The 23,511-nt window shown below is 37.6% G+C and overlaps 1 protein-coding gene across 9 annotated transcripts in view; it reads right to left on the bottom strand.

Moving 5' to 3' along the window:
• The window catches only part of LOC123759969 (post-GPI attachment to proteins factor 2), a 41,240-nt gene that overhangs the window by 16,157 nt on the left and 1,572 nt on the right, over window positions 1-23,511 (bottom strand). For 4 of the 9 annotated variants that reach the window (XM_069325327.1, XM_069325326.1, XM_069325325.1 and 1 more), the window contains exons 2-9: window positions 22,289-22,451; window positions 20,949-21,113; window positions 20,041-20,128; window positions 19,564-19,694; window positions 17,370-17,454; window positions 15,342-15,443; window positions 9,875-9,931; window positions 2,721-3,003 (exon numbers count right to left, since the gene is read on the bottom strand). In XM_069325327.1, the coding sequence (XP_069181428.1) occupies window positions 2,888-3,003; window positions 9,875-9,931; window positions 15,342-15,443; window positions 17,370-17,454; window positions 19,564-19,694; window positions 20,041-20,128; window positions 20,949-21,113; window positions 22,289-22,432 (888 nt within the window). In that variant the 5' untranslated portion in view covers window positions 22,433-22,451 and the 3' untranslated portion in view covers window positions 2,721-2,887. Of the gene's footprint in view, window positions 1-2,720; window positions 3,004-9,874; window positions 9,932-15,341; window positions 15,444-17,369; window positions 17,455-19,563; window positions 19,695-20,040; window positions 20,129-20,948; window positions 21,114-22,288; window positions 22,452-23,511 lie in introns of those variants that run through there. The other 5 variants (XM_069325329.1, XM_069325331.1, XM_069325330.1 and 2 more) reach the window with 5 other exon arrangements.

Here is a 23,511-nt window from a genome sequence, read left to right on the forward strand (position 1 = left end):
AGCGAGCACGGGAGACATCTCCCGTCACGCAGGGTGCAGGCGCACCTCCACAGATCTCCAGTATCATTTAATGATACTAATAATGGCTCAAAAGGGCCACCACCTACGGGCTATTCGTGCCCGTGCCACCTTTCGGGTGGCTTAATCTTCGTCAATCGAAGCAGCGAGGGGGTTTACACCAGGCCGGGTGGACCAGGTAATCTTCCCCACCAATGAACAAATCCACTAAGGGCCGTGACGAGGATTCGAACCTGCGTTTCCCACGAATCTCGGTCGTCGGCTGTGGCAAGTAATGTGAGCTGGCAACCCGTTCTCGCACTTGCTTCTAGTCAATATTGGCTTATTTAATAAAGAAATAAAGGTTTCTGAGAGGGCCGGGAGTTACTAAAACAGGTGGTACACATCTGAAAAACTTGGGGCCCAGTAACTAAAGATCAACCCTGCACACCCTAGGTAACAACACACACACATACACACCCAGGAGGGCTGTGGGAGGGTTGAGAGGCGGGACCAAAGAGCCAGAGCTCAACCCCCGCAAGCACAACTAGGTGAGTACAACACACACACACATGTACAAAACAAAAAACACACAACAAATAATGAACACAATGCATCCCAAGAAAACACCGCGACAGACATTCTTTTTCGACACGAGCACCAGAAAAAAGTGCGAGCAACATCCCGTTTTTGGATTGGAAGAGGACGGAGACAATCTGGCTTGATTTATGCGAGTCTGCCATTGTTGTTGTGGACAGAAAACGAAGGTCCAGTGGAGGCTAGAGGCCAGGGTTCACAGTTTACTGGCGGCCCGCCATCACCGACTTCTCCCTTCTTCCTCAATCTTTTCTCAATCTCTCTTTTTTTACTTCTTTTGCTCCGCCTTTTTTTCATTACATGTCCTCTCCTCTGACTTTTTATGCCTCCCTTTATTTATTCGATCTCTTTACCCAGGTAAAACTATAAATTAGAAAATACCACTTGGCCACGGGTTAGCCCTCTCCTCTCACAACCGATTGGTCCAAGGTTCGGTTCCCGGACAGGGTTAAACATTTAGGTAAGTTTCCTAATACTCCAACATGCCTCCGCTCCATTTCTGGGAAGATCAGTCGCTTGCTAGTTGAAGGGAGGGAGGGAGGGTTGAATGTCTCGCTTCCCGATTGTCCCTCGATAGAAGATGGTGGTGCATAGTCTCTCAGGTTTGGCGTCTTCTGATAATTACTTGCTAGGGGAAGAGGGGTGGGGGGAGGACCTCGATAAGCCCAACAGGTTTGTTGAGTACAACTTAGCAATTAGGCAGGGCATAAACTGGTGGCCCTCGCTTCCCTGTACTCAGTTTAGTAAGCGTCACCTCTCACACCCAATGGAACAAAGTACAGTTTATGTACTATGGCGGTGTGTTGCTGCTTCACTCCACTCTCCACATGCAGGTGCCACGTCGGGCCTCCTCCCCCGGGATTGGTGCCTCACCTGCGTGAAGAGCCTCACCTCACCTGCGTGAAGTAAGAGCCAGCTTCAACACGTGACGGGAGACATCTCCCGTCACGTAGGGTGCAGTCGCATACCCCACAGATCTTCAGTAGCATCTATTGATACTGGTGATGGCTCAAAAGGGCCACCACTTACGGGCTATTCATGCCCGTGCCACCTTTTGGGTGGCTTAATCTTCATCAATCAGCTTCAACACTAAGCCACACGGGCTCCACTTCGTCTCTCTTTCCTCTGCTCCCATCAGTAACAGAGAACTACGGGCTCACCATAGCCCGTGCTACTTGGAACTTTTTGTTCCAGGTAGCGAATCTTTAACATCATCACTATCAACAAGTGTGACTATGAAAAACGTAATTAAGAAAATAAGAAACATTTTGATTTTTTTTGTAACCGAGGGATTGAGAAACAGGAAAAACCCAAAATCAATCCAAATAATCCAAAATACTAGACTACCAAAATGATTTATTTCATTAATTTAAATACACCACCAAGTGTAATACATTATACGAACTCGTCGAAGCCACTTCCGTCCACAACTCCAAGAACAAACAAGACAAGGAACATGAACATAGAGGTAATGAGGTACGAAAGACTGGAAAGGGAACTATCAGGAGATAGCACAAAGTAATTACGACTATATAGCACTGGGATGGAGTCAAGTTAAGGATTTGGATGGGACGGGTACCGTGAGATGGATGAAATGGGAAGGGAATTTTCCCTTGATAATTCCCTTCCCATTCCATCTCCATCTCACAGCAACTTCTGTGTCGCTATCGTCACAATTTTTTGTTTATATTCAACTTAATTCCTATTCTATCCCTCTAGTTCCCTGCCCTTGTATCCTAGCCCCTCCATTCGTGGCAGCGGCGGCGTCCCCAACAGGCAGACTGGGCTCCACCAAGTGCCTGAAGGGGGGCTAGCTTCATTAAGAACACCTACGACAACCCGCTTAACATTCCTTCACACTCGAGGACCTCGCCCCGTGAGGTGGAGAGCTCCTCCTTCACCCTCGGAGAACTTACACACCTGCTCCTCCCCTTAGCCGTTTTGTTATTGTTCCGAGATTTTGTTATGGTCGATGTTCTATTGTTTCTACCGTTTTATTCTGATCTTATTACTGTTGCATTCTTTTATTGTTTTGTCGTTGCTTCTTTTGTTACAATTCTGTGGTTGTTGTTGTTGTTCTGCTCTTGCTACTCGTGAAGGATTCGAACTTGGAAAGCCTGGAGATATACATTATATATGTTTATTTCTGCACACAGAAACACTGGTGGTGGGGCTGTGTGTGCCAGAGTACACACAGCAGGTGTACGAGGCGGAATGGCAGTTCAGATCACACGAAGGACGAGTCCGTGTAGCCCACTGTAGGGAAAATCTGAAACTGCCTGCATGTCAGGGTTTAAAATAAACATTTAAAAAGGTTCGATTGCACAATATTTACCTGAGGGTCACCACGTTCAAGGTGGCCTCGACGAGGACAGGAAGCCGGCGGCTTGTTAAACGTTCCCTCATTATCTGCGAAATTAAAAAAATATATATATAACTATCAATATAGCTCTAAATTTAAGCAAGTAATTATCAAGAGCAAGCAAGTCGAGAAAACTACTTGGCACTGTCAGAGTCTCGCGGGATATTTCAGAGCCGTGAATTTAATAATTTATTAAGAATTTAATAAGTTTCGAAGACCAGTCACCCAAACGTTCACACGGGAGTCGTCCTCTGATCGCTTACACCCGTGACCCCTGACCCGAGGCCGAGGTAGACCGTGTCACCAACTCTGACCCGTCACACCTTTATATAGCCCGAACTTAAAAGCACTCGCGTTAGCCTTCTCTGTGACTACATTATTCATGCTCTCGTAATGAGGTCCTTGTCGTGCTCGCCTCATCTACATATGCAACTGGATTTTACACACATTATTTATAATATATATTTTATGCAGCGAATCTGCAAACTGAGATTCTTTTATTTTTGGCATAGCATACCTCAGTCGTCACTGCGGTTACTGTCGCCAGGTCGAAGCCGCCGCCGCGGTCATCGCCAGGTCAAAGCCGCCGCCGCGGTCATCGCCAGGTCGAAGCCGCCGCCGCGGTCATCGCCAGGTCAAAGCCGCCGCCGCGGTCATCGCCAGGTCAAAGCCGCCGCCGCGGTCATCGCCAGGTCAAAGCCGCCGCCGCGGTCATCGCCAGGTCAAAGCCGCCGCCGCAGTCATCGCCAGGTCGAAGCCGCCACCGCAGTCATCGCCAGGTCGAAGCCGCCACCGCAGTCATCGCCAGGTCGAAGCCGCCACCGCAGTCATCGCCAGGTCGAAGCCGCCACCGCAGTCATCGCCAGGTCGAAGCCGCCGCCGCAGTCATCGCCAGGTCGAAGCCGCCGCCGCAGTCGTCGCCAGGTCTAAGCCGCCGCCGCAGTCATCGCCAGGTCTAAGCCGCCGCAGTCATCGCCAGGTCTAAGCCGCCGCCGCAGTCATCGCCAGGTCGAAGCCGCCGCCGCAGTCATCGTCAGGTCAAAACTGCCGCCACAGTCATCGTCAGGTTGAAGCCCCCCACTGCAGTCATCGTCAGGTTGAAGCCCCCCACTGCAGTCATCGTCAGGTCGAAGCCGTCGCCGCAGTCATTGTCGGGGCGAAGCCGTCGCCGCAGTCATTGTCGGGGCGAAGCCGCCACCGCAGTCATCGTCACCACTGTGAACACTGCCGCCATGTCATTACCGTTGTCAACGTCACTCACCATAATGGTCGTCACACACCAGGTGTTTAAGGCTTCCATCTCCTCCACACACTTAAACAATGAAATCTTCTCTGTTGGCAAAGCTTTCACATAATATTCACCATACCTTCATCAAGTTCTACATTCTTCTGTAAACTATTGGTATGTCAAATAAACCAATCCTTTGCTTTAAGGATATAAAAAAATCATTAACAGTAAGATTCTCCTGTATTAGGACAGTCAGTCTACACAAGATGAGAGAAATGCGATACAGTTTAATAAGAAATATCTACCAGAAATAATACACACCAAGATGCTCACTAACCCATTGAGGACAAGCATGGGTTGGAAATTAACACAAGAGCTACCATAAGTTCAGAATAACCAATGTGAAAACAAGTGAAAATATTCAGCAACCAAAAAAAATCTAATTACAGTACTCAAAATAAGAATTATTTGTAACCCTTTAGCTTTATAGTTTGCTTGCTGATGCGAGGTAATTTTCGGAAATGTACAATGACTATTCCAAGTGATGCTACATTTAGATAAAGCTGGAACGTCATCATCAGCGGTGACTCGTGTAATGTACATTTCATTCAAAATCATGAGGAATGACTGCTAAGCAGAATCGACTTGGACCCTTTGTTTCAGAATGGCACACACAAGCTAACTACCTGGAGCATCTTATAATATGAGGATGGCATGGAGCACGTGCCCCCCAGGTAGTGACACTACAAATGTGTTACTACCCAGGAGTGTGGCGGCACACCAGGGGAACCAACAGGTGTGCACACCCAGCCCTCCTCCAATGCATGCTTCAAGTTACACTGGGTTAATATGAGTGTCTGAAAACCATCACAATAAGGTGGTCTCGCTCCTAACCTCAATCGAATGATGTCAGTAGTTGCAGCTATAGGGTTAAGGCTTTGATTTGAAAATTACAAATACAGAATCTTGTACAACTAAGAAGCAGGGATGTATTACAAATAATTATGGCAACAAATTCTAGCCTTCTATAGTCCCATTATATATAGAACTTATGTTTGAACATACTGTATAATGACATTAAAATTAATATATATGAAAGCATACTAGAAAAGAAAATATTACTTACATTTCAATGTGTTTTTTTTCATTTTGTAATGTTAAATCATGTAAAGCAGAATTTCTGCATAAATGCAAGCAGATATGTATTTAAATAACAGTACATGGAAAACAGCTTCTTATTGTCATGTCTCCTCCTATACAACGTATGTCAAACAGAAGGCAATTTTATTGCCAATCATAAAAAAAAGGTTTCAGTAATAAGGAAGATGAGTATGATTGTCAATAATTCTCAGAGGCATACCAAAACTCAGCATTTTTCACTTAAAATGTGTTTATAGTGACAAAGGATATTGAAATAAAGAATTTTGCAATACATTTGCCCAAAAAATAGAGTACCAGGTACATAAAAATTCACAATATTTTTTTAAATAAAGTAGTTAACCTAAGTTGACAGATTGTAAGAGTGTATAAGAGAAATAGATATATATTCCTATAATATATATCACATACCCAAGCTTCATATTAAAGTGACCAGACATTAGAGATCAATAGGATTAGACTATTCATCATTAATCACCCTAAAATGTAAGGCATATATATAGTCTAAATGGTATGTCGGTAAAATCGTAATTCATTACACAGTATTTTTCAACTTTTAATAAAAGAACATTGAGGTACTTCATATGGCTTTAATAAAAAAACGGTAGACAAGAATTTTAGATAACAGTGTTAATGAACAATACAGTACACAGAATTAACTAATTTTACTACATACCTTTACTACTGTGGCCTTACTGAATATATTCTTACAAAGCTACTATGATAAAGAGTGCGCATCACCCAAGGCATCCTTCTTATCACATGCAATGGTGATTGCAGATAGTGTACATAGCCCTACACTATGTAATTATTTAAAATCTTCCACCACTGTTTTGACAGTAGTAAAAATAAATAATTTTAAGCAAAAACTGTATACTACTAGGCAGTTTTCTATATTAAGAAATAGCTTCGCTATATTAAGAAATATCTTAAATACATTAACTCCTCAATTACCCTCTCCAAATTATAATCAAGAAGAATTAAACCAGTATGATTCTATTAGCTTAACATGTTAAATATGTCTTATAGAAACACTAAAAAGTTGTCTTCTAGACTACAGGAAAAGAAGACTAAAGCCAAATGTACTACAAGGCTTGGAGAGAAATATTTGTCTTTGACTGACAAAGGTCAGGAGCAATGGACGGCAAGCTTACAGAACCCTGAAAGTCTACCAATCCTACCTTCGGAGCCGAGTCTATTCACTTGTTTAACCATACGGTATTACTATTGCTAATTGAGAAATATTTATAAACATTGAGTGAAGTGAGCTGATGCACTTATGGCCATGTAATATTGTACTGAACACCTAAAAACAAATATTGTGGCGTTAGCAAACACGCAATGAAATTCTATTTAATGCTCAAGAACAAAATTAAAAAATGTAAATCTCTTTTCTGGATCATTGGATTATTTCTAAAAAAAAAAAAAAATCTAAGAAATGAGCTACTTTATTTTGATCATAGGATATTTAACATGACCCAATAAAAACTTGCAAATTAGTACTATATGCTCAAAATATTTAAATGTCACATGACATAACACTTTTTGTATTGTAGACATGTTTACTCTTAAGTCGTGAAACATTTGAAAACACTTTACATATTGTAAAATATAATCCTAACAGCTGGTCATAACAGATTTACACACAACAGCTGCTTTATATTTTCCGGCTTATGGACCTCAGGATCTAGTCAAAATTCCAAATTCCAGGTTCAGTTTTGCATTAGCGTACACAAGTTGTGGGGGAAAAGTATATTACGACTCAGATATGCTACTACTGCAATTTTGTTTGCATGAGAATATCTCAACTATTACTGTACAGTATAAAGAAAAACAATATTAATTATGTTGTACTCAAAATATTTCTATACCCAGTAATTAGCCTGCAAAACTGAAAACTAAAATTGCACTACCAAGCTGTTAAATTGCAACTTCTGCAAAGTTGCAGAAGATGAGAACTGACACTGGTACACAGTACTGTAAACCATATAACCTTAAAGAAAACTGCATTTACTTTACAGCCAACCTAACAAAGTTATCAAATTTATCTTAGTGCAGTTGAGATTCATTTCCTTATAGAGTACTGCAATGTTAAGAACATCCAACCCCTGGCACTTGTAAAATGACTTACCCAAGACAAAAAGTTTGAAAATTCCAACATACTTAATCCTCATAGTGAAAAAATAAAAAAATTTCCTATATTCAAGGTTAAATAACATTTCCTATAATGAACCAATACAAAAGAATCTCTTATATAAAACATTAATGAAATTTAGCAACAAGATTTAAAACAAAATGTTGCACTCCCAAGTAAATGCCACTCTCTACTGGTAACAAAGATCTTTCCAAGATACTGCAAAACGATCCAAAAAAAAATCCTCCTCATAACATTTGGGTAATACTGTATTTAACAATGACATTCGAATGTAATGCAGTTTCAGCTATTCTTCTGTTTGCATTAAACTAACTTATAGATTTCAAGACTTACTAATATTACTGCACTAACTCTAAAACACTGTTCACTAATGGCAAAACAAAACTATTGACAACTAAACAAAATTAGTTTATAAATAACACACATAAATTACTGTACCTTTCTTTCTATCAAGCAAATCATATTTCTACATTATTTACTAAACCAATGCAGTACAATACATTCACCCCAACAACAACAGTGATGACTTCACAGGCCTCATAATAGAAACAGAAGAAAGACCTGTTATTCAGATAGATCAACAGCTCTATTACCAAAAACACAAATTTTTTCTTCCATGTCCAATTGCACATCTGTTTCATAATAAATTACACTATTAACCCTTAAACCGCTAACTGTTAAATAGCAAACATCCCCCAGGGCACTCGAGAAAAAAATTGTTCTGAATTTTTTAGTCTTATGACATTGTTAATTAGCCTTCAGGAAGCACAAAAATGAAAATAAAAAGTCTCTAGCTCTTGTGGTTTAGCTGTAGTAGCCTGGAGAAGTTGCATATTTTTAGTTGAGGTGCCGCATAGGAATAACTGATTTATTTTCATTGTTTCTCTATTTAGTTTCTCATCCTAATGGGTTGTATTTGTGTGTCAAAGTTACTGTCTATTATGTAAAACTTTGAAAATATAAGTATGTATGGATATACAAGTATAGATATAAAAGACACCCACATACTTGTTCATAATAATACATGTACAGGTATATATATATATATATTTTAAGCTTAAATCTTAAAATTGCATATAGCACACATTTTGCCTCAAATATATACATGGTAATCACTCATTTGCTGTTGCTAAAAGTTTAGTGTCTCCTCTATGGCTGCCCTAAACATTCAGACACTGGATGGTGATATTGCCAAGCAAAGGTCACCATTTTCTTACAAAGGCCCTAGAGGGAAAGTGAGGGACTCGGGATATTTTTTTTTAAAGATGGAGGATGGTTACTGTGGTCTGAGGAAGCAGATGCGAGCTCTATGTATGTGCAGGACTTAACTTTTTAAATATGCAAATCATATATATATGATTTGTGCTGTTTTGCGAGTTGCTCCCATCATATACGTATTGCACTGTTTAAGGGTTAAAGTTATGCGTTGTTCATAATGATAACTATGTAGCAATTACTTTCACGTTTTAGTCAATATTCTTTATTAGACACCCAGCCCACAAATCTGAAAATGAGGAACCGAGGACGTTTCAGTCTGTCGTGGACTATTATCTAGTTGTCGAACAGTATTAAGTAGGCAACTTTATAATTGTCCAGGATGGACCGAAACGTTGTCAATTCTTCATTTTCAGATTTGTGGGTTGGGCATCTAATATTCAGCCATGTTATTGTGACTTATCGTCTGCATTGTTCTTGGTAATAAGCATACATGGCAATTGCTTTTATTTTGGTTAATGTTCTTGATAATGCATGTTCTGATAATCAAGACAATGTCTACATATGCAAGTGCTTACTCTACTGCCACATTACTTGAGCAGTGATAATATACAAGAATGAAAAGGAACTTATTGCAAGTATGATGCATAAACCATGATAAGAAGTACAGTACTCTATATGGCACATTAAAATTGCTCATTGGTCTGAAGCCTAGCGAGTTTTATTTTAAATAAAAAAAAAAAGCACATCATGGAATCCTTATGCAAGTCACTCACTCAGCAGCTGAAGAACTGGATGTGTACTAAAATGTTAGCAAAACTAATCAAAGGTAATATAATGACTACCATTATACAGTAACTTGGAATATCATTAGTAATAAGGTGTCTTTATAATTCAGTATGTATAAACTGTATGCTGCAAATTAATCTTTATATAATGCACAGCTAAAATATGCTTAATCTGCAACAACAGTATTATAATAATTAGTAGACGGCATACACCAATTATTAATATTAAAACGAAGACAGTATCGAGAGAGAGAGCGCCCAAAAGGAACAAGATAGCAGTGACCTAGAACAGAGGTATGGTGTTAATGAGTCCATACATACTGCCCAAGAAGAGAGAGAGAACAAGTGAACAGTAATCATCATGTTTCAAATACCTTCAAGTCCTGAATAGCCAAGATGCAAGTTGTCCAAATACTGAATGTAACCACATCCTGAACAGTAAATATTAACATTATTCTTGGTTTAAATAGTCACATTTCTAATTTGTAAAATATTGTCTTAAAGTCAGTCTGAGAAGCAAACACCTGCTACCAGACATGTGATGGTTGGTCCATTTATATTTAATTACATTTCAATATACATTAAAATGTTTGGATTCAATCAAGAATGGAAGAACTTCTACATGGAGAAAAACAGGCACTGTTCTTTTAACATTAGTAATCACAGCAGTGTCCCATTTGGTGCCTGTAGCTACAACACATTTCAGTGTAGGCTGCTATTATATATTTGAACTCTTTGGGTCCATATTTTCATATTAACCTGTATTTGTCAACAAGCCATACTGATTTCTTATTTTTACTCTACATTACAAGCAGTCAGGAAATTCAATTAAATCGGTGCAAAATCTTCTAACGAGTTTGTAGGTACTACAAAGAGAAGTCAGTATCCATAAAACATCGTGTCTGATGCAGTTAACAAATTTATTATTTACTAACAATGTGTCTGCAGAGAGTCAAATAGAAAGTCAATAAAAATGGACCAGAAATTATAAAAACCTTAAAATTAAACACAAAAATCATTAGATCATATGTCAAACAAAAACAGTAGCCACAACTACATTCATGAAGTCAACCAGGATGATCATGTAAGCAAGCAAGCAAGCAGACAAGACAGAATGAAGGAATGCACGAGATTACTATACTGCAGTTTGATAATACTATAACATTTTCTGTTGGGTTCTGTAATAGCAATTAGAATTGTCCTACCCTCAATTATAATCTTTTCTTCATTCTACTTACACACAATGTATATGTGATAATGAATTCTTATTAAGTGTGCATCAAATTAAAGCTTCCTAGAGACGCATTAATTCATGTCGCAGCAAGGAAATTGTCATTTTCTTATAGCATGCTAAAGGAATGGTCTCCGCTACATCATAAACAAGGATAGATTTTGACATTCTAAAAATGGCAATAGTCTAACAAATGCAATAATGGAATGGCTGCATTATGCACAAGAAAATTAAATTTGGTGGCTTAGTAGAAATGGGAACATTGTTAACAAACAAAACCAATTTCACAGCATCTCTATATTGTACATAAATTAAGTAGTTATATAAGGAAAGAACCACGCTCAGAAGATTCGTATATAAATAAGAATATCTGAAATAAAGTAATTACAATATAGTTATTGGCTGCAGCATCTATGCTTGACAAAAGCTGAAGACACAATAAATAGCAACTAAAGACAACTGAGAAAACCTACACAAAAAAGCATCCAAGGACTTAAAAGCACTCAAATACCAAGTACTAGCCTGAGGTACTTCCAAAGAAGTCAACAAATAAGTGATACCTTTTATAATTGTCAAACATGCTGTATGCATGCACTACAGCAACACTGAAGGAACATTGACATTTTTTGGTAAAGGAAATTTACAATTCATGCATTGTTCAAATCTTTTTAAAATTGATCATCATAACTGTAGCTAAACAAATAATCGAGTAAGAAAATTATTAATCAAGATGCATATTATACAGTGCACCGGATCATGCACACACCCTCTTTGCCCAGTACCCTTTACTATGACTTTCCCTGAAGTCACAATTTTAACCGTACAAGCAAATCAAAAAAAATTTTCTACTTCATCTCAGATGGAATGTCAAAATTAATTAACAAAATTCATATTGTCACAACTTATTTTCAAAGAATATGAACTGCACAAGAAAAAGCCTTTATTGTACGAGCCTTCATCAAATTTATTGAAAAATACACCAAATACAACAGTGCATACAGTAACCATACCATACTCCCCATTGCAACAGGGGGAAGAAGGCAGACTGAACGACGAGGTCAGATGAAGTGGGGGGGGGGGGTTAATTATTTACTGTATTTCCATAACACTTGTCTGAAGCACGACTGCCCAGAAGCATTTTTGTAGTGACATACTGTTGACATTCTCTCGGTCAAGGGGTCAATCCGCCACGCCGTTGAGGAGGGCAGGATAAGAGTAAACTGCCAATTATGGTAATTTCAAAACATGGCCAATTCACAAATATTCAATTAAATGAGGCAGATGTACCCTTCTGCCTCAGTTTGTGGCAATAAGTCGGACTAAAGACTTGCCATAAATAGCTACAGTACCTGTACTGTGAGTGGGTCACGTTTTTGCTGGGGACATCAATTACAAAAATTATGCAATACTTTTTTTTTTTTTTAATGGAAGTCATATACTGAACTGCTTAAAAGAAAATTAATGATGTTTGCAAATGATTTCCTTACCGTATAGCAATCCTATAGATCCCGTCGATCTATAGGATTGGGTAGATATAAATAATAATAGGGTAGATATAAGTAATACCTGCCTCATATGGGCCAGATGGTCACTGTTCCTTAGTGGCAAGGAAAATGTGTGTCACCCTTTAACTGCACCACCTCCCACATGCTGCACTGGGGTATACTCTACCGTAAAAGCACTTGGCTTTAGTGTATGTTGCTATAAACTGGATATAGCTTATGCCAAGTGGAATGTCTGCAGTAAAGGCTCGTCTTGGGTTGGGTTTCTCTTTACATTTCTGCTGACAGCAATTGACCAACATCCAATAAAGAGAGCATAGTATACTGGGTAGAAATATTTTCCAACACAAAATTAAATAAACCCATAAATCTGATTTGCTTGTACATTCCCACATATACAATAAATACTATTCTACAACTTGCACAAAGCCTTTGGTAATATAATAAACTAAATAATTTAAGATCCTACCATTATGTACAAGAATATAATTAATAACCTACAGTATTTTATTATACTGTATCCATGTTAAGTAAATATTGCTAGAGCTTCAATATAATTTAGAATTCTACTTTCACACTTTTTCACAATACCACTCCACAAAAACTGTCATATTAAAAATAAAACTATTCTCCTTGTCCCAACTCTGGAGTTCAGTGCTGGTCTCACATTAAAACAGACGACCAATGATGCTATTGTTTATGACACCAATCACCTATAAATATCTGTCCAAAAGAATGTTAAAAATGACCTTAATAAAATATTGTTAACTACTGGATATTTAACAACAAGCTCTATTACAACCAATTTGGTCAGGCATGATTGTCTAACACAGCAAAATTGATTTATACAATTAAAAAAAATGTCTTATTTCTCCAGGTGGACCAGCGATTGCCCATCATCTCGTGTCCACCTACAACACACCTTAACTTATCATACGGACTCGTGAAGAGAAACATAACTCGACAACGTGTACCTTCAACTCAAGTGACCCGACATACTAGCACAATAAACTGCTGATAGAATAAATTTAGACAAAAACCTTTTCTTCAAGATGAAATCCTCACATGCACAAATTTGTTAAAGTGCGTAGAATATTTGGTGCATATCTTATATGTATATATATTTATACGCAAAGAATTTTATTTTGCATAAAGTAAATTTTCTTAAAATAAAATGGGAACACTGAAGCAGCAGCACAAAAAATCAAACACATAGCAGTAGTCATCTTTTTAAACTGATGTTTTTTGCCAAACTACTTTCTCTAGTTATGAACACTCTAGCTCAATTTATAAACCTTAACAAGGAGAAACCTGACTAGAATATCATGAAAACATTTTCTCTATCTTACTCTAGAAACTAAAACTGCCTTAGTAAGGTACAGGAGTGGGAATGTGTTTTCAAAGTCATCAGCATATTGGACAAAATTTGACCAGACCTAACATGCCTGAACTTACAGGCACCTACATTAACACTCCGGCACTTGTACTAGTCCATACATGCACCAACCCCTCCTATACATGCACTATCCAGTCAAGTTGCACGAAACCAACCGTACATTAGTAAATAAATTTAAACTTTAATAGATGCATGGAAACAAAAGGTAACTACTGCTAGTGAGTTTGTTAAAATAGTAGGGAGCATCAAACATCTTAATCACAAATTGCAAAAATTCTCATTTGCTTAAATTTTATAAGAATAATCACACTGATGCGCTTCACCTATAAATGCAATGATTACTTCAGTGCCCTCCAAATATTTCTGTGCACTTCTAATGTTTATCTGTTTACTGTTTAACACATTTACTATGTCCAGTTTCTATGTCTTGCATTTATGCTTGTCATATGTTAATTCTGTATGCCTACAATGTTACACACAATAGTCATATGCCCATAAATTATATTAAGCATGTAAGCTAACATTGTGGATGATGAAATTTTGGGTTCAATAGGACTACATGATGAACTAGCGGCACTTTTGAGCACTACAGACTACCGAGTTTGAAGGTTACACCAACCACTGCCAAGCAGGAAGACAATGAACAAATTTAAAACTATTGTTTTAGTTCATTAATTTAAAGTAATGTTGATTCTATAGTTAATATCTTTCTTAATTTCTCAGTAAATTATACAACATAATAAGTTTTCTTCCTGCTCAGCTTGCCAAACACAGCTACTATAGGACATGAAGGAGGGTATGTGAGCATTTGGAATACTTAGGCACTACCTACTTATGTTTTCTAATTTATGCTACTCAATACTACTGTATATTGATACAAGTCCTGAGGCATTGATGGCAGCTTAAAGTTATCACAAATACAAGCTAGAAAAGGTTTTAAAAGTTCAACAAATACAATTTACTTGAATTTGACGAGCATTTCTCAATATCTTTACTTCATCGTATCAAATATGAATGCCCTTAATGAAGTTTCATGTTGTGTCAAGTTTAACGTTACATCACTTGCTCAAAACAAGATAAAAGCAAATTAAAGATCTTTTATTATGTTCAAGCTTATGAGCTTCAGGCAGCCCCCTTTACTTATGGTTATAGTCAGTATAAAATCAACATTTATATTACTATCACAGTAATAGCAAGTATTGAATGATTTATTAACTGCTTAAGTGTATATTTTTACCTTGCCCCATAATTATCTTATTACCTTATAAAGAAAAACAGCAATCATATAGCTTTTAAGCTCCAAAGGAATGACTTTGACGCTGCTTACTGAATGTAATATCGGTACCCATGGTAGGTGCCTATACAAGACCTCTCATCACACTCGCTTCCCTCCATAAGTAGTTAAGGATTACAATCCAGGTTAATGACAAATATTCCACCCAAAGTGTAATAGCAAAAGAGCAATGGATGTCTGATTCTCTTGCCATTAATTACAATTTCTGGAAGGGGTCTTTGATCAGCAAGAAAACTACCAGACATTATGAGTTGATAACAAATTAACCTGTATAGTATCAAATGCATTTGTTTAACCTTAATTGAAATCCTTAACTCCAACCACTTTGCCCTATAGTGCACCATGTATGTGGTGGATCAGTTATCGTGTTATGTCCCTCCTCACACTGATTGTCAACTGCTGGCTGTTTTCCACTCACCAACAATAAGTTCGTGATTATGGAAATCATAATAAGCAGTCATGTGGAAAGCCATGTTGGTAAGAACCACTAAGTACTCCAAAAGAGCAAACACTGAATACACTGAAAACCAGAAAGAAGTTCGATTAATAAAAATAATTTGGGAAGCAAAACACAAGGCACAAATTATTATTTAGCCTAAGCTACTAATAATGCCTGTAACCTCACTCTTAGTTTTAATCTAGTGTGGAAAATTTATGAATCTGTATGCCTAATTCTAAGCAAGCAACTGTCGTGCCAACATCTGGCCACCACAGTGTCGATATAGTTCCCCGTGGCGGGGGCAGGAAGTTTGTACTTGGGCTAATTAAGACCCCTCCTACCCAGGCCAACTACAGACCTTTCCCAGAATGGAACAAGTTACAAAGGCCCGATAAGAACCATGCAACCCACAAAGGTCTCCAGCCCAGACATTACAAGGAGAAGCATCCAAACTGGGGAACGATTGTATTGAAAATCCAATCCACCTGAAATCTACCATAGGTTCCAATCCACCTGAAACATGTCCATGTGGGCAATGGTGAAATGGAGCTATGTAAAGAGAAGACTTCAAACCAAGTGACCATATTCTTGTAGACAGACTAACATCCTGCTAATGCAGTAAATGGATGGCATGTCTAGTCCATTCCTCCCCTTCTCTCAAAAATTCGATGGTAGCAGAAGTCCTACATTTTATTCCACCTGCTAGCTTTTAGATAGAGTATTTTTCCACATTCATCATTATTGGAAGAGTTCCTTCAGTATAGTCAATGATGCAAGTACTACAGGCTTTCATACCAGCTAGTAGTCAGACATTGGATGCCCAAACCTACACCTTACAATAAATTCTGACAATTGTAGGAGTCTAATATTAGAGACGAATGGGAAATTTGTACACGAGCGATATATATGCAGCACTATACTGTACTATGCATGTAACACCATTCACAGCTATGTAAATGTATGTGTGTGCACACGCTGTAAGTGAAAATAATTAGGACAAAAATTTAAGATGGCAGAGAAGGAAACTGTGTATTAAGCGAGAATGACGTAGTTGATGGTTACCACTGCATATGGTGGGGTTACCGCTATGACAGTACCAAGTGTTAGCATCCAACACTTTTTTTCTACAAAACAATTCTTTTAAACCTTATATTTTAAAGGCTGATTTTACCTACTAATTTCCTATGGCTTCTGTAACAATAACAAATCAGAATGATATATTCGATAATTTTAAATAAAGCCAGTCATGATGGGACTCGCTGAGGTAAAACACGACAATCATGAATCGCACCACAGAGGTCAAACCAGTCAGATGGGTCCTACACAAAAGGAAAAAAAAGTTCTGATGCACCCCCCCCAATAGAGGTAAAACATAAGGCATGATGGGGCCCCACCAAGTCAAATGTCTTCTTCCTACACCACCTTCCACAATGGCATTTATCAGCTAAGATTTTCACAGAAAATATGTAGGGCATTACTCTATACTGTAATATACCATGAAGGAAAGGAACATGTTCCTGACAATAGTAACTCAAAGGCAAGATAAAAGAAATCACATGGTAAACAATTGATAAAATATAGTAAAATCTAAAATTTACTTCATATTCATGCCAATATTGGTATTATAAAAAGTATAGCTATGTATATCATTAACTTTTTAAATAGACATGCATTGATTTTCATCTGCTCTTGAGCACATTAGTGTACCTCACGTAGAAAAACTACTTTTTATATCTTTAATTCATTATAAACACACACCTACATTCTATATTTATGAATCGGGGGGAAAAAGGTGAAATTGACAAAATGAACAATATACAACTTACCTCATATTTAAGCGACTTTAAGAGATTATTTTAAATTAGGTATGAATTATAAAAAAGTTGAAGCCCTTGAATAGTATCCATTATTCTCAATAATTTCTCTATGAAATTAAAATAATAATCATATATGGTGCTGATATTGAAATAATTTTGAGTTACAGATTACACAAACTATTCTACTTACTTCCCGGTTCACAGTATGTGTTGTGACGATAAAAGAAGTAGAGCGCAACAAGGAAACATGCCAAATTAGCAGTCATCAGTTGTTTCTGCAACATGATACAAAGAGCTTATACAGTATGTACAAAACTTAAAAAAAAAAGTCAGAAAGCTCTCTAGTTATTCAACTTGTATAGCGACATAACATGTTCAAACGGGTACATCTCTATATAGAAATACTATATTTAACCCTTCAGTAGCACAATTCAAATTTAAATCCTTTATTCATAAATGTACATTTATAGTTTGGTTAGTTTAAACAAACTTACAGTAAATTACTTACCTAAAAGTCATAATAGCAAAAATTAATAACTATAATTATATACTGAGAATTTTTATTTAGATGCTACATTTATCAATGATTTAAAAATATTACAGATGTCAAACTCAGATTAACAACTACATTCATAACTTCCACAAACCATCACAACAATGGCTCAACTAACCAGGCGTACAACATTCTACATCACACCTACATGTTTACCATAAAGTAATAGCAACCAACTTACTATTTGAACTGCAATATATATTGGTAAACAAAATAAAGTTTAGAAAGATAGATAGTGGCATAATTTATATAAAATTCGGATGATGAGCTTTGTCCGAGAATTCTTACAGACGCTCCACGACATTGCATATAGTCAGGTTATGAAATGTTACCTTTGCCATCAATAGATGGCTCTGATTCCTCAAATAAACTACACCAAAAACATCATGTCTTCTCAACAGAAGAGCTGAGAATGTCTGCCCAACGTAATGGTTGTTAGTTTTTAGTGTGCACAGATACAAACATATCTACAACATTTGAATGAAGATGGCACTGATAGGAGAAGTCCAGAATAAAAATCAGGTAACCATTATTGAACATCAGATATAATTTATTGAAGTTTATTACTTGAAATAAGCCAATTTAATTAATTAATACTTGAACCAAATATCCTTAGTTTATTTTTAGAGTTATACAGTGGTACCTCGGAATGCGATTGTCCCTGTATGCGAGGTTTTCGGAAGGCGAGCAGTATTTACTCCAAAAATTTGTCTCGGAAGGCGAGGGTTACTTCGGGACGCGAGTTTGTTGATTCGCGTACAGGCCGACCTAGCGCGTGGTGGTTCGGCGATCGTCGCCCCTCCGCCCCTCAGTTTACCATTGTCTCGCGCTCAGTGACTACCCCCACATCAATTCTTCTCGCGGATTTTCAGTGTTTTGTTTGATTTTTGGTGATTTGTCTATACAATTTGTTATTATATATCTCACCATGGGTCCCAAGAAAGCCAGTGGTAAGGATAAAGGCCAGAAAGCTCATGTGAGGATGACAATAGAGGAGAAACAAGAGATCATTCGGAAGCATGAGAACGGTACACGTGTTGTTGAACTTTGTAGGCAGTACAACAAAGCCACATCAACAATATGCACTATACTTAAGAAGAAAAATAAGATTATGGGTGCTAAAGTGGCAAAAGGAGTAAGAACATTAACGGCATAAAGACCACAAATACTTGAAGAAGTGGAAAAGTTGTTATTAATTTGGATACACGACAAGGAGTTGAGGGGTGATAGTGTTTCGGAGGCCATTATTTGTGAGGAAGCCAGGGTGTTGCACGAAGACCTTCTAAAGAATACCCCTGCAACGAGTGATGCAGATAAGAAAGAGTTTAAGGCAAGCAGGGGCGGGTTTGAAAAATTTAGAAAGAGAAGTGGTATCCATAGTGTTACAAGGCATGGGGTTATGTGATGTGATTATGGAAGGGGACTCCCCTTCCAAACAGTAACTCCTCTCCTCCTCCCCCCTCCTCACCATCTTCCATACGCCTACAGCACTCGACAGCAAGGTAAGTAATAACTGGAACACAGTTTTGTAGGTTTATTTAGATGAATTAGGTAAATTAGGTATAAAAATTTAGTTTGATGTGGGGTTTTTGGGGTAGTCAGGAACGGATTAATTCATTTCCCTTTATTTCTTATGGGGAAATTAACTTCGGAATGCGAGTTTTCGGAAGGCGAGGCGTCTCCAGGAACGGATTAAACTCGTATTCTGAGGTATGCCTGTATTTAATAATCGGCTATAAATCAACAAGCCAATATTTATTAAGCTTTATTAAGAAATTTAAAAACATAAGTAGCCGAATATTTACAACTGCATGCACACAACGAATCATACCTTTTTAATAAAAGCAAGTCGTTCTAGAGGAGAATTGAATCTTCTTGTATTATCCTTAAGTAGCAGGCAAGTAAGCACCATGTACAACTCGCTACACACCATGAACATGATAAACGATACTTTGTGAATATCTGCAAAAGATTAAACACTAGATAAATTACATATGTATGTAGGTTATATACACAATACATGAACATTCTGTATCCTTTAACAACATTAATTCACTGTGCAGTTTTTTTTCCACGTGCAAGACTCCCACAACACACTGCTGAACAGCTATGAGATCCAAGTGACTGTACATGTGACTGGTAAATCTAATGCTTGGATCTATTCCCAGTTCTTATTAATCCAGCACCTTATGACACCTTACCTCAAAAGTATTTCAGACAAATATAATATACTGTAATAAATACCAAGATTAGCTATGAATTAAAGTCTGGGGGAAACTTTACAAAAGTCTGACATCAGCACACTTACCATAGTTTTCCTTGGACGAGACAAATGAAAGACTGAGAAGAGCGACGTTTTCAACAACATTTAGGAATGAGTTAACTTTCACTGCTTTCTGCAAAAAAATACAAGAACCAAATAAATCAATTTCACATCAGAAAATGAAGTAAAGCCAAGATATAAAATACAAATTATGAAGATTCTTACTAAGAAACAAGTGAATATTTGTAAACAAAATTAAATCTCAAGCCCTTAAATAACTTTTCTTCTTTCCACGGCAAATCCACTGTGGTTAAATAGATGAGGTGAACATGGAAAATCTATTCCATATGCCATAACCAGAATGAGGGCAAAAGGTTGAAGTTGGAAATAAAGTCAATTATGGAAGAAAGTTGGTAATATGCAGTAAGGGTGATAAGCAAGTAGAATGAATTGGAAGAAGTGGTGGTGGTGTAAACCTCATCCACACATAGCTTTAAGAATGAATACAACAGAGCAACAGAATGTAGATGAATAATAAATACACCAGGTACAAAATATTGTTGTTTGAAAGTGGGACCCCTAGAGCCAAGATCTCATTCCCTGTTGGCAGTTAAGCAAAATTAACATTTTGATGCAGATTAGCATAGATTACCAAAGGTAATGAGTATCCATAAGTACAAATCATAGCAGTGTTGATCATGGTGAAAGTTATACTATTGTGGTAATGTATACCTATTATTATATATGTCAACAATCCGCACAAATGAGGCAATGATAATTGCAATTATTCTTTCAAATGAGGAACACACAAGCAAGACAAAAACCTAGAAAAACAAACATCAGCAGAACTTGACATACTGTTGCATAATAGTGTAAACATTAGAATTCACGAGTCTATTTATTCTTGCTGCCTCCTAAATGAAGGCACTGCAAATAATTAAGTCAGAACTTACTTGATAAAAGGCAACATTAGGCAGAATGCGTTGCATAAAGGAGTAATACATTGAGGCAATAAGAAATCGAGGAGCCGAGTGGACAGCAATTGCAGCTCTCCATATGTACCGTTGAGGAACAAACTCTCCAATTGCTGAGGATATTGATGGCAGGTAGTTTGGAACCTAGTAAAATTAAATCATGCTGTAGAAAGTCATATACTGTATACAAGTACTGTATCTTAATTTAATTCAGGTGTTTCAGATTCATAATGTTCATTTATATAAAGGAACAAACAGTTATGGTTCAATTGCATGTAATAAAAAATGTATCCAAGGACTGGTATACATTTCCATATGAACAAGGTGTTGTAACAGGTTGGTGCAACAAGCTCACAGGAAGAAGCCAAGGGCACAAGGAGTGGGGAATAATGAGCACACAGGGTTATCTTGAGATGATTTCGGGGCTTTTTTTAGTGTCCCCGCGGCCTGGTCCTTGACCAGGCCTCCACCCCCAGGAAGCAGCCCGTGACAGCTGACTAACACCCAGGTACCTATTTTACTGCTAGGTAACAGGGGCATAGGGTGAAAGAAACTCTGCCCATCGTTTCTCGGCGGCGCCTGGGATCGAACCCAGGACCACAGGATCACAAGTCCAGCGTGCTGTCCGCTCGGCAGACCGGCTCCCTACCGACAGGGTGGGGAGAACAAGTACACAGGGGTGGGGGGGGGGGGGATGAGTACATGGGGTGGGGAGTAAAAACGAGCACACAGGGTGGGGGCAACAAACACACGGGGCAAAGAGTACAGCTCATGTAGAATAAAGTCATCGGTCTCCAAACACTTAAAATTACCGACATATTTAATGGACTACACAAAATTTATGCTTTATTAGGTTCACTGCAAGTCTTAACGTACAAATCAATAAAGATAATGTTCTATAAAATGATGTAAGAATGACCACTGTACATATTCAACTTTTCTAATTATCTGCCCCAGTGCTATCATGCAATTTAAGCACAGTATATCCACCCGATACAAGTAACATGTTTTTTGTTGGTGCCGATATCTATAGACTGGCAACTACCTGGTGTCCAACTTTCCTTTAAAGAGCTTAGAGCCTGTAATGATAAGAGTGTAATGATTTCAGAGAAGTATCATTTGTTGTATGAAAATATCCGAGAATGTGGTGATAAATAGGTTTACTAAAAATTACAAGTATTCTGTGAGGAATCCTCTTAATCTGGACCACATCTAGAATAAATTAGCTCAAAATTTGAAGGTTGTACTGTATACCTACGGCATATAATCCACTACAGAAGATTTCCCTTGCAAACAGACACCAAACAATATGCACTTACCCCACAATGGGTAGCAGTCGATACATCAAAGTTGTACCGTAAAGACAAATATATACAGAGAAAAAAGGCTCCTAGGGGCAAGGAGACAGTAATCACTGCCATACGCGCAACAGAGATGCGGACAATCGCATCGGAATCTGACATTGTACTTCTGGTGCAACTTCTGAAAGAAAACAAATAAATAAAATGCTGCAAGCAGGAAGCAAAGCAGCAAATCATAACTAGATTCATATACAGTACTCTATATATAAATAAAGGGTTCAGCATTTGTTAATTGCAGAGAACAAGACAGATTAACATGGCTCAAGTACATAACCCAACCCACACACATGTAGTGGAATTAAAGTGACTGTTTTAGTCCATGACTTTATAAGGGTCCAGGATGGACTGAAATAGTGTCACTCTTTTCATTTCATATGTGTGGGCTAGGTTATTTGTTTCCCTATACAGTAGTTTGAGGAATCTTAATGCATTACAGAATACTGCATAGACAAAAATATTATGAATGAATTGCCTAACATTTTTATCTAAAAATATAGTACTGTATTTAGATTGTTTGATTCATTTTATGTTATTATTAATTTATACAACTGCAAGAATTATAGCACATTCAACACTACCACAAACTTTTGATATTTAAAGGTTTTCCAAGATTTTTTAATGAGCAGAAATGCACAGTTGTAATGAATCTGTGAAGAATGAGTAGCAACAGCTGTGTAAAAGGCAGGATGCAGGAAAGAATGAAAAGATGCAATGTGTATGATCCTTAAAAGCTCCCAAATAATGCAATTACTGTATCTGTAACAAAAGGCACATTTTGCATCAGAACAGTCCTTATTTCTTTACACATGATGCTTATATATGCAAACTAATTTATTAATATCTTAACATAAATCAGGTTCTTTGTACCATATGGAGTATATATTTGCACCTAACAAAATGGCAAGTGCATTTGTAAGAATTTTATTTACTGTCACTTACCTCAGTTACTGAATGCAGCTAAACAAACCCTGATATTATGCAAGCCTGGGTTTTACACGTTTTTATCAACAGTGAGCATAACTGGAAAATACAAATACTGTACAGTACTGTACAAATCTTCCATTCTCCCAAAAATGTGTGGCATGAATCTACTGGGGAGATATTCCATAAAGTGACCCTAGAATGGAAGCTGTACATGCTTCCATTCTAGGGTTGGAAGACATATGCAGCCACCGAAAGTA

Source organism: Procambarus clarkii, chromosome 16, assembly GCF_040958095.1.
Source record: "Procambarus clarkii isolate CNS0578487 chromosome 16, FALCON_Pclarkii_2.0, whole genome shotgun sequence".
NCBI lineage: Eukaryota > Metazoa > Arthropoda > Malacostraca > Decapoda > Cambaridae > Procambarus > Procambarus clarkii.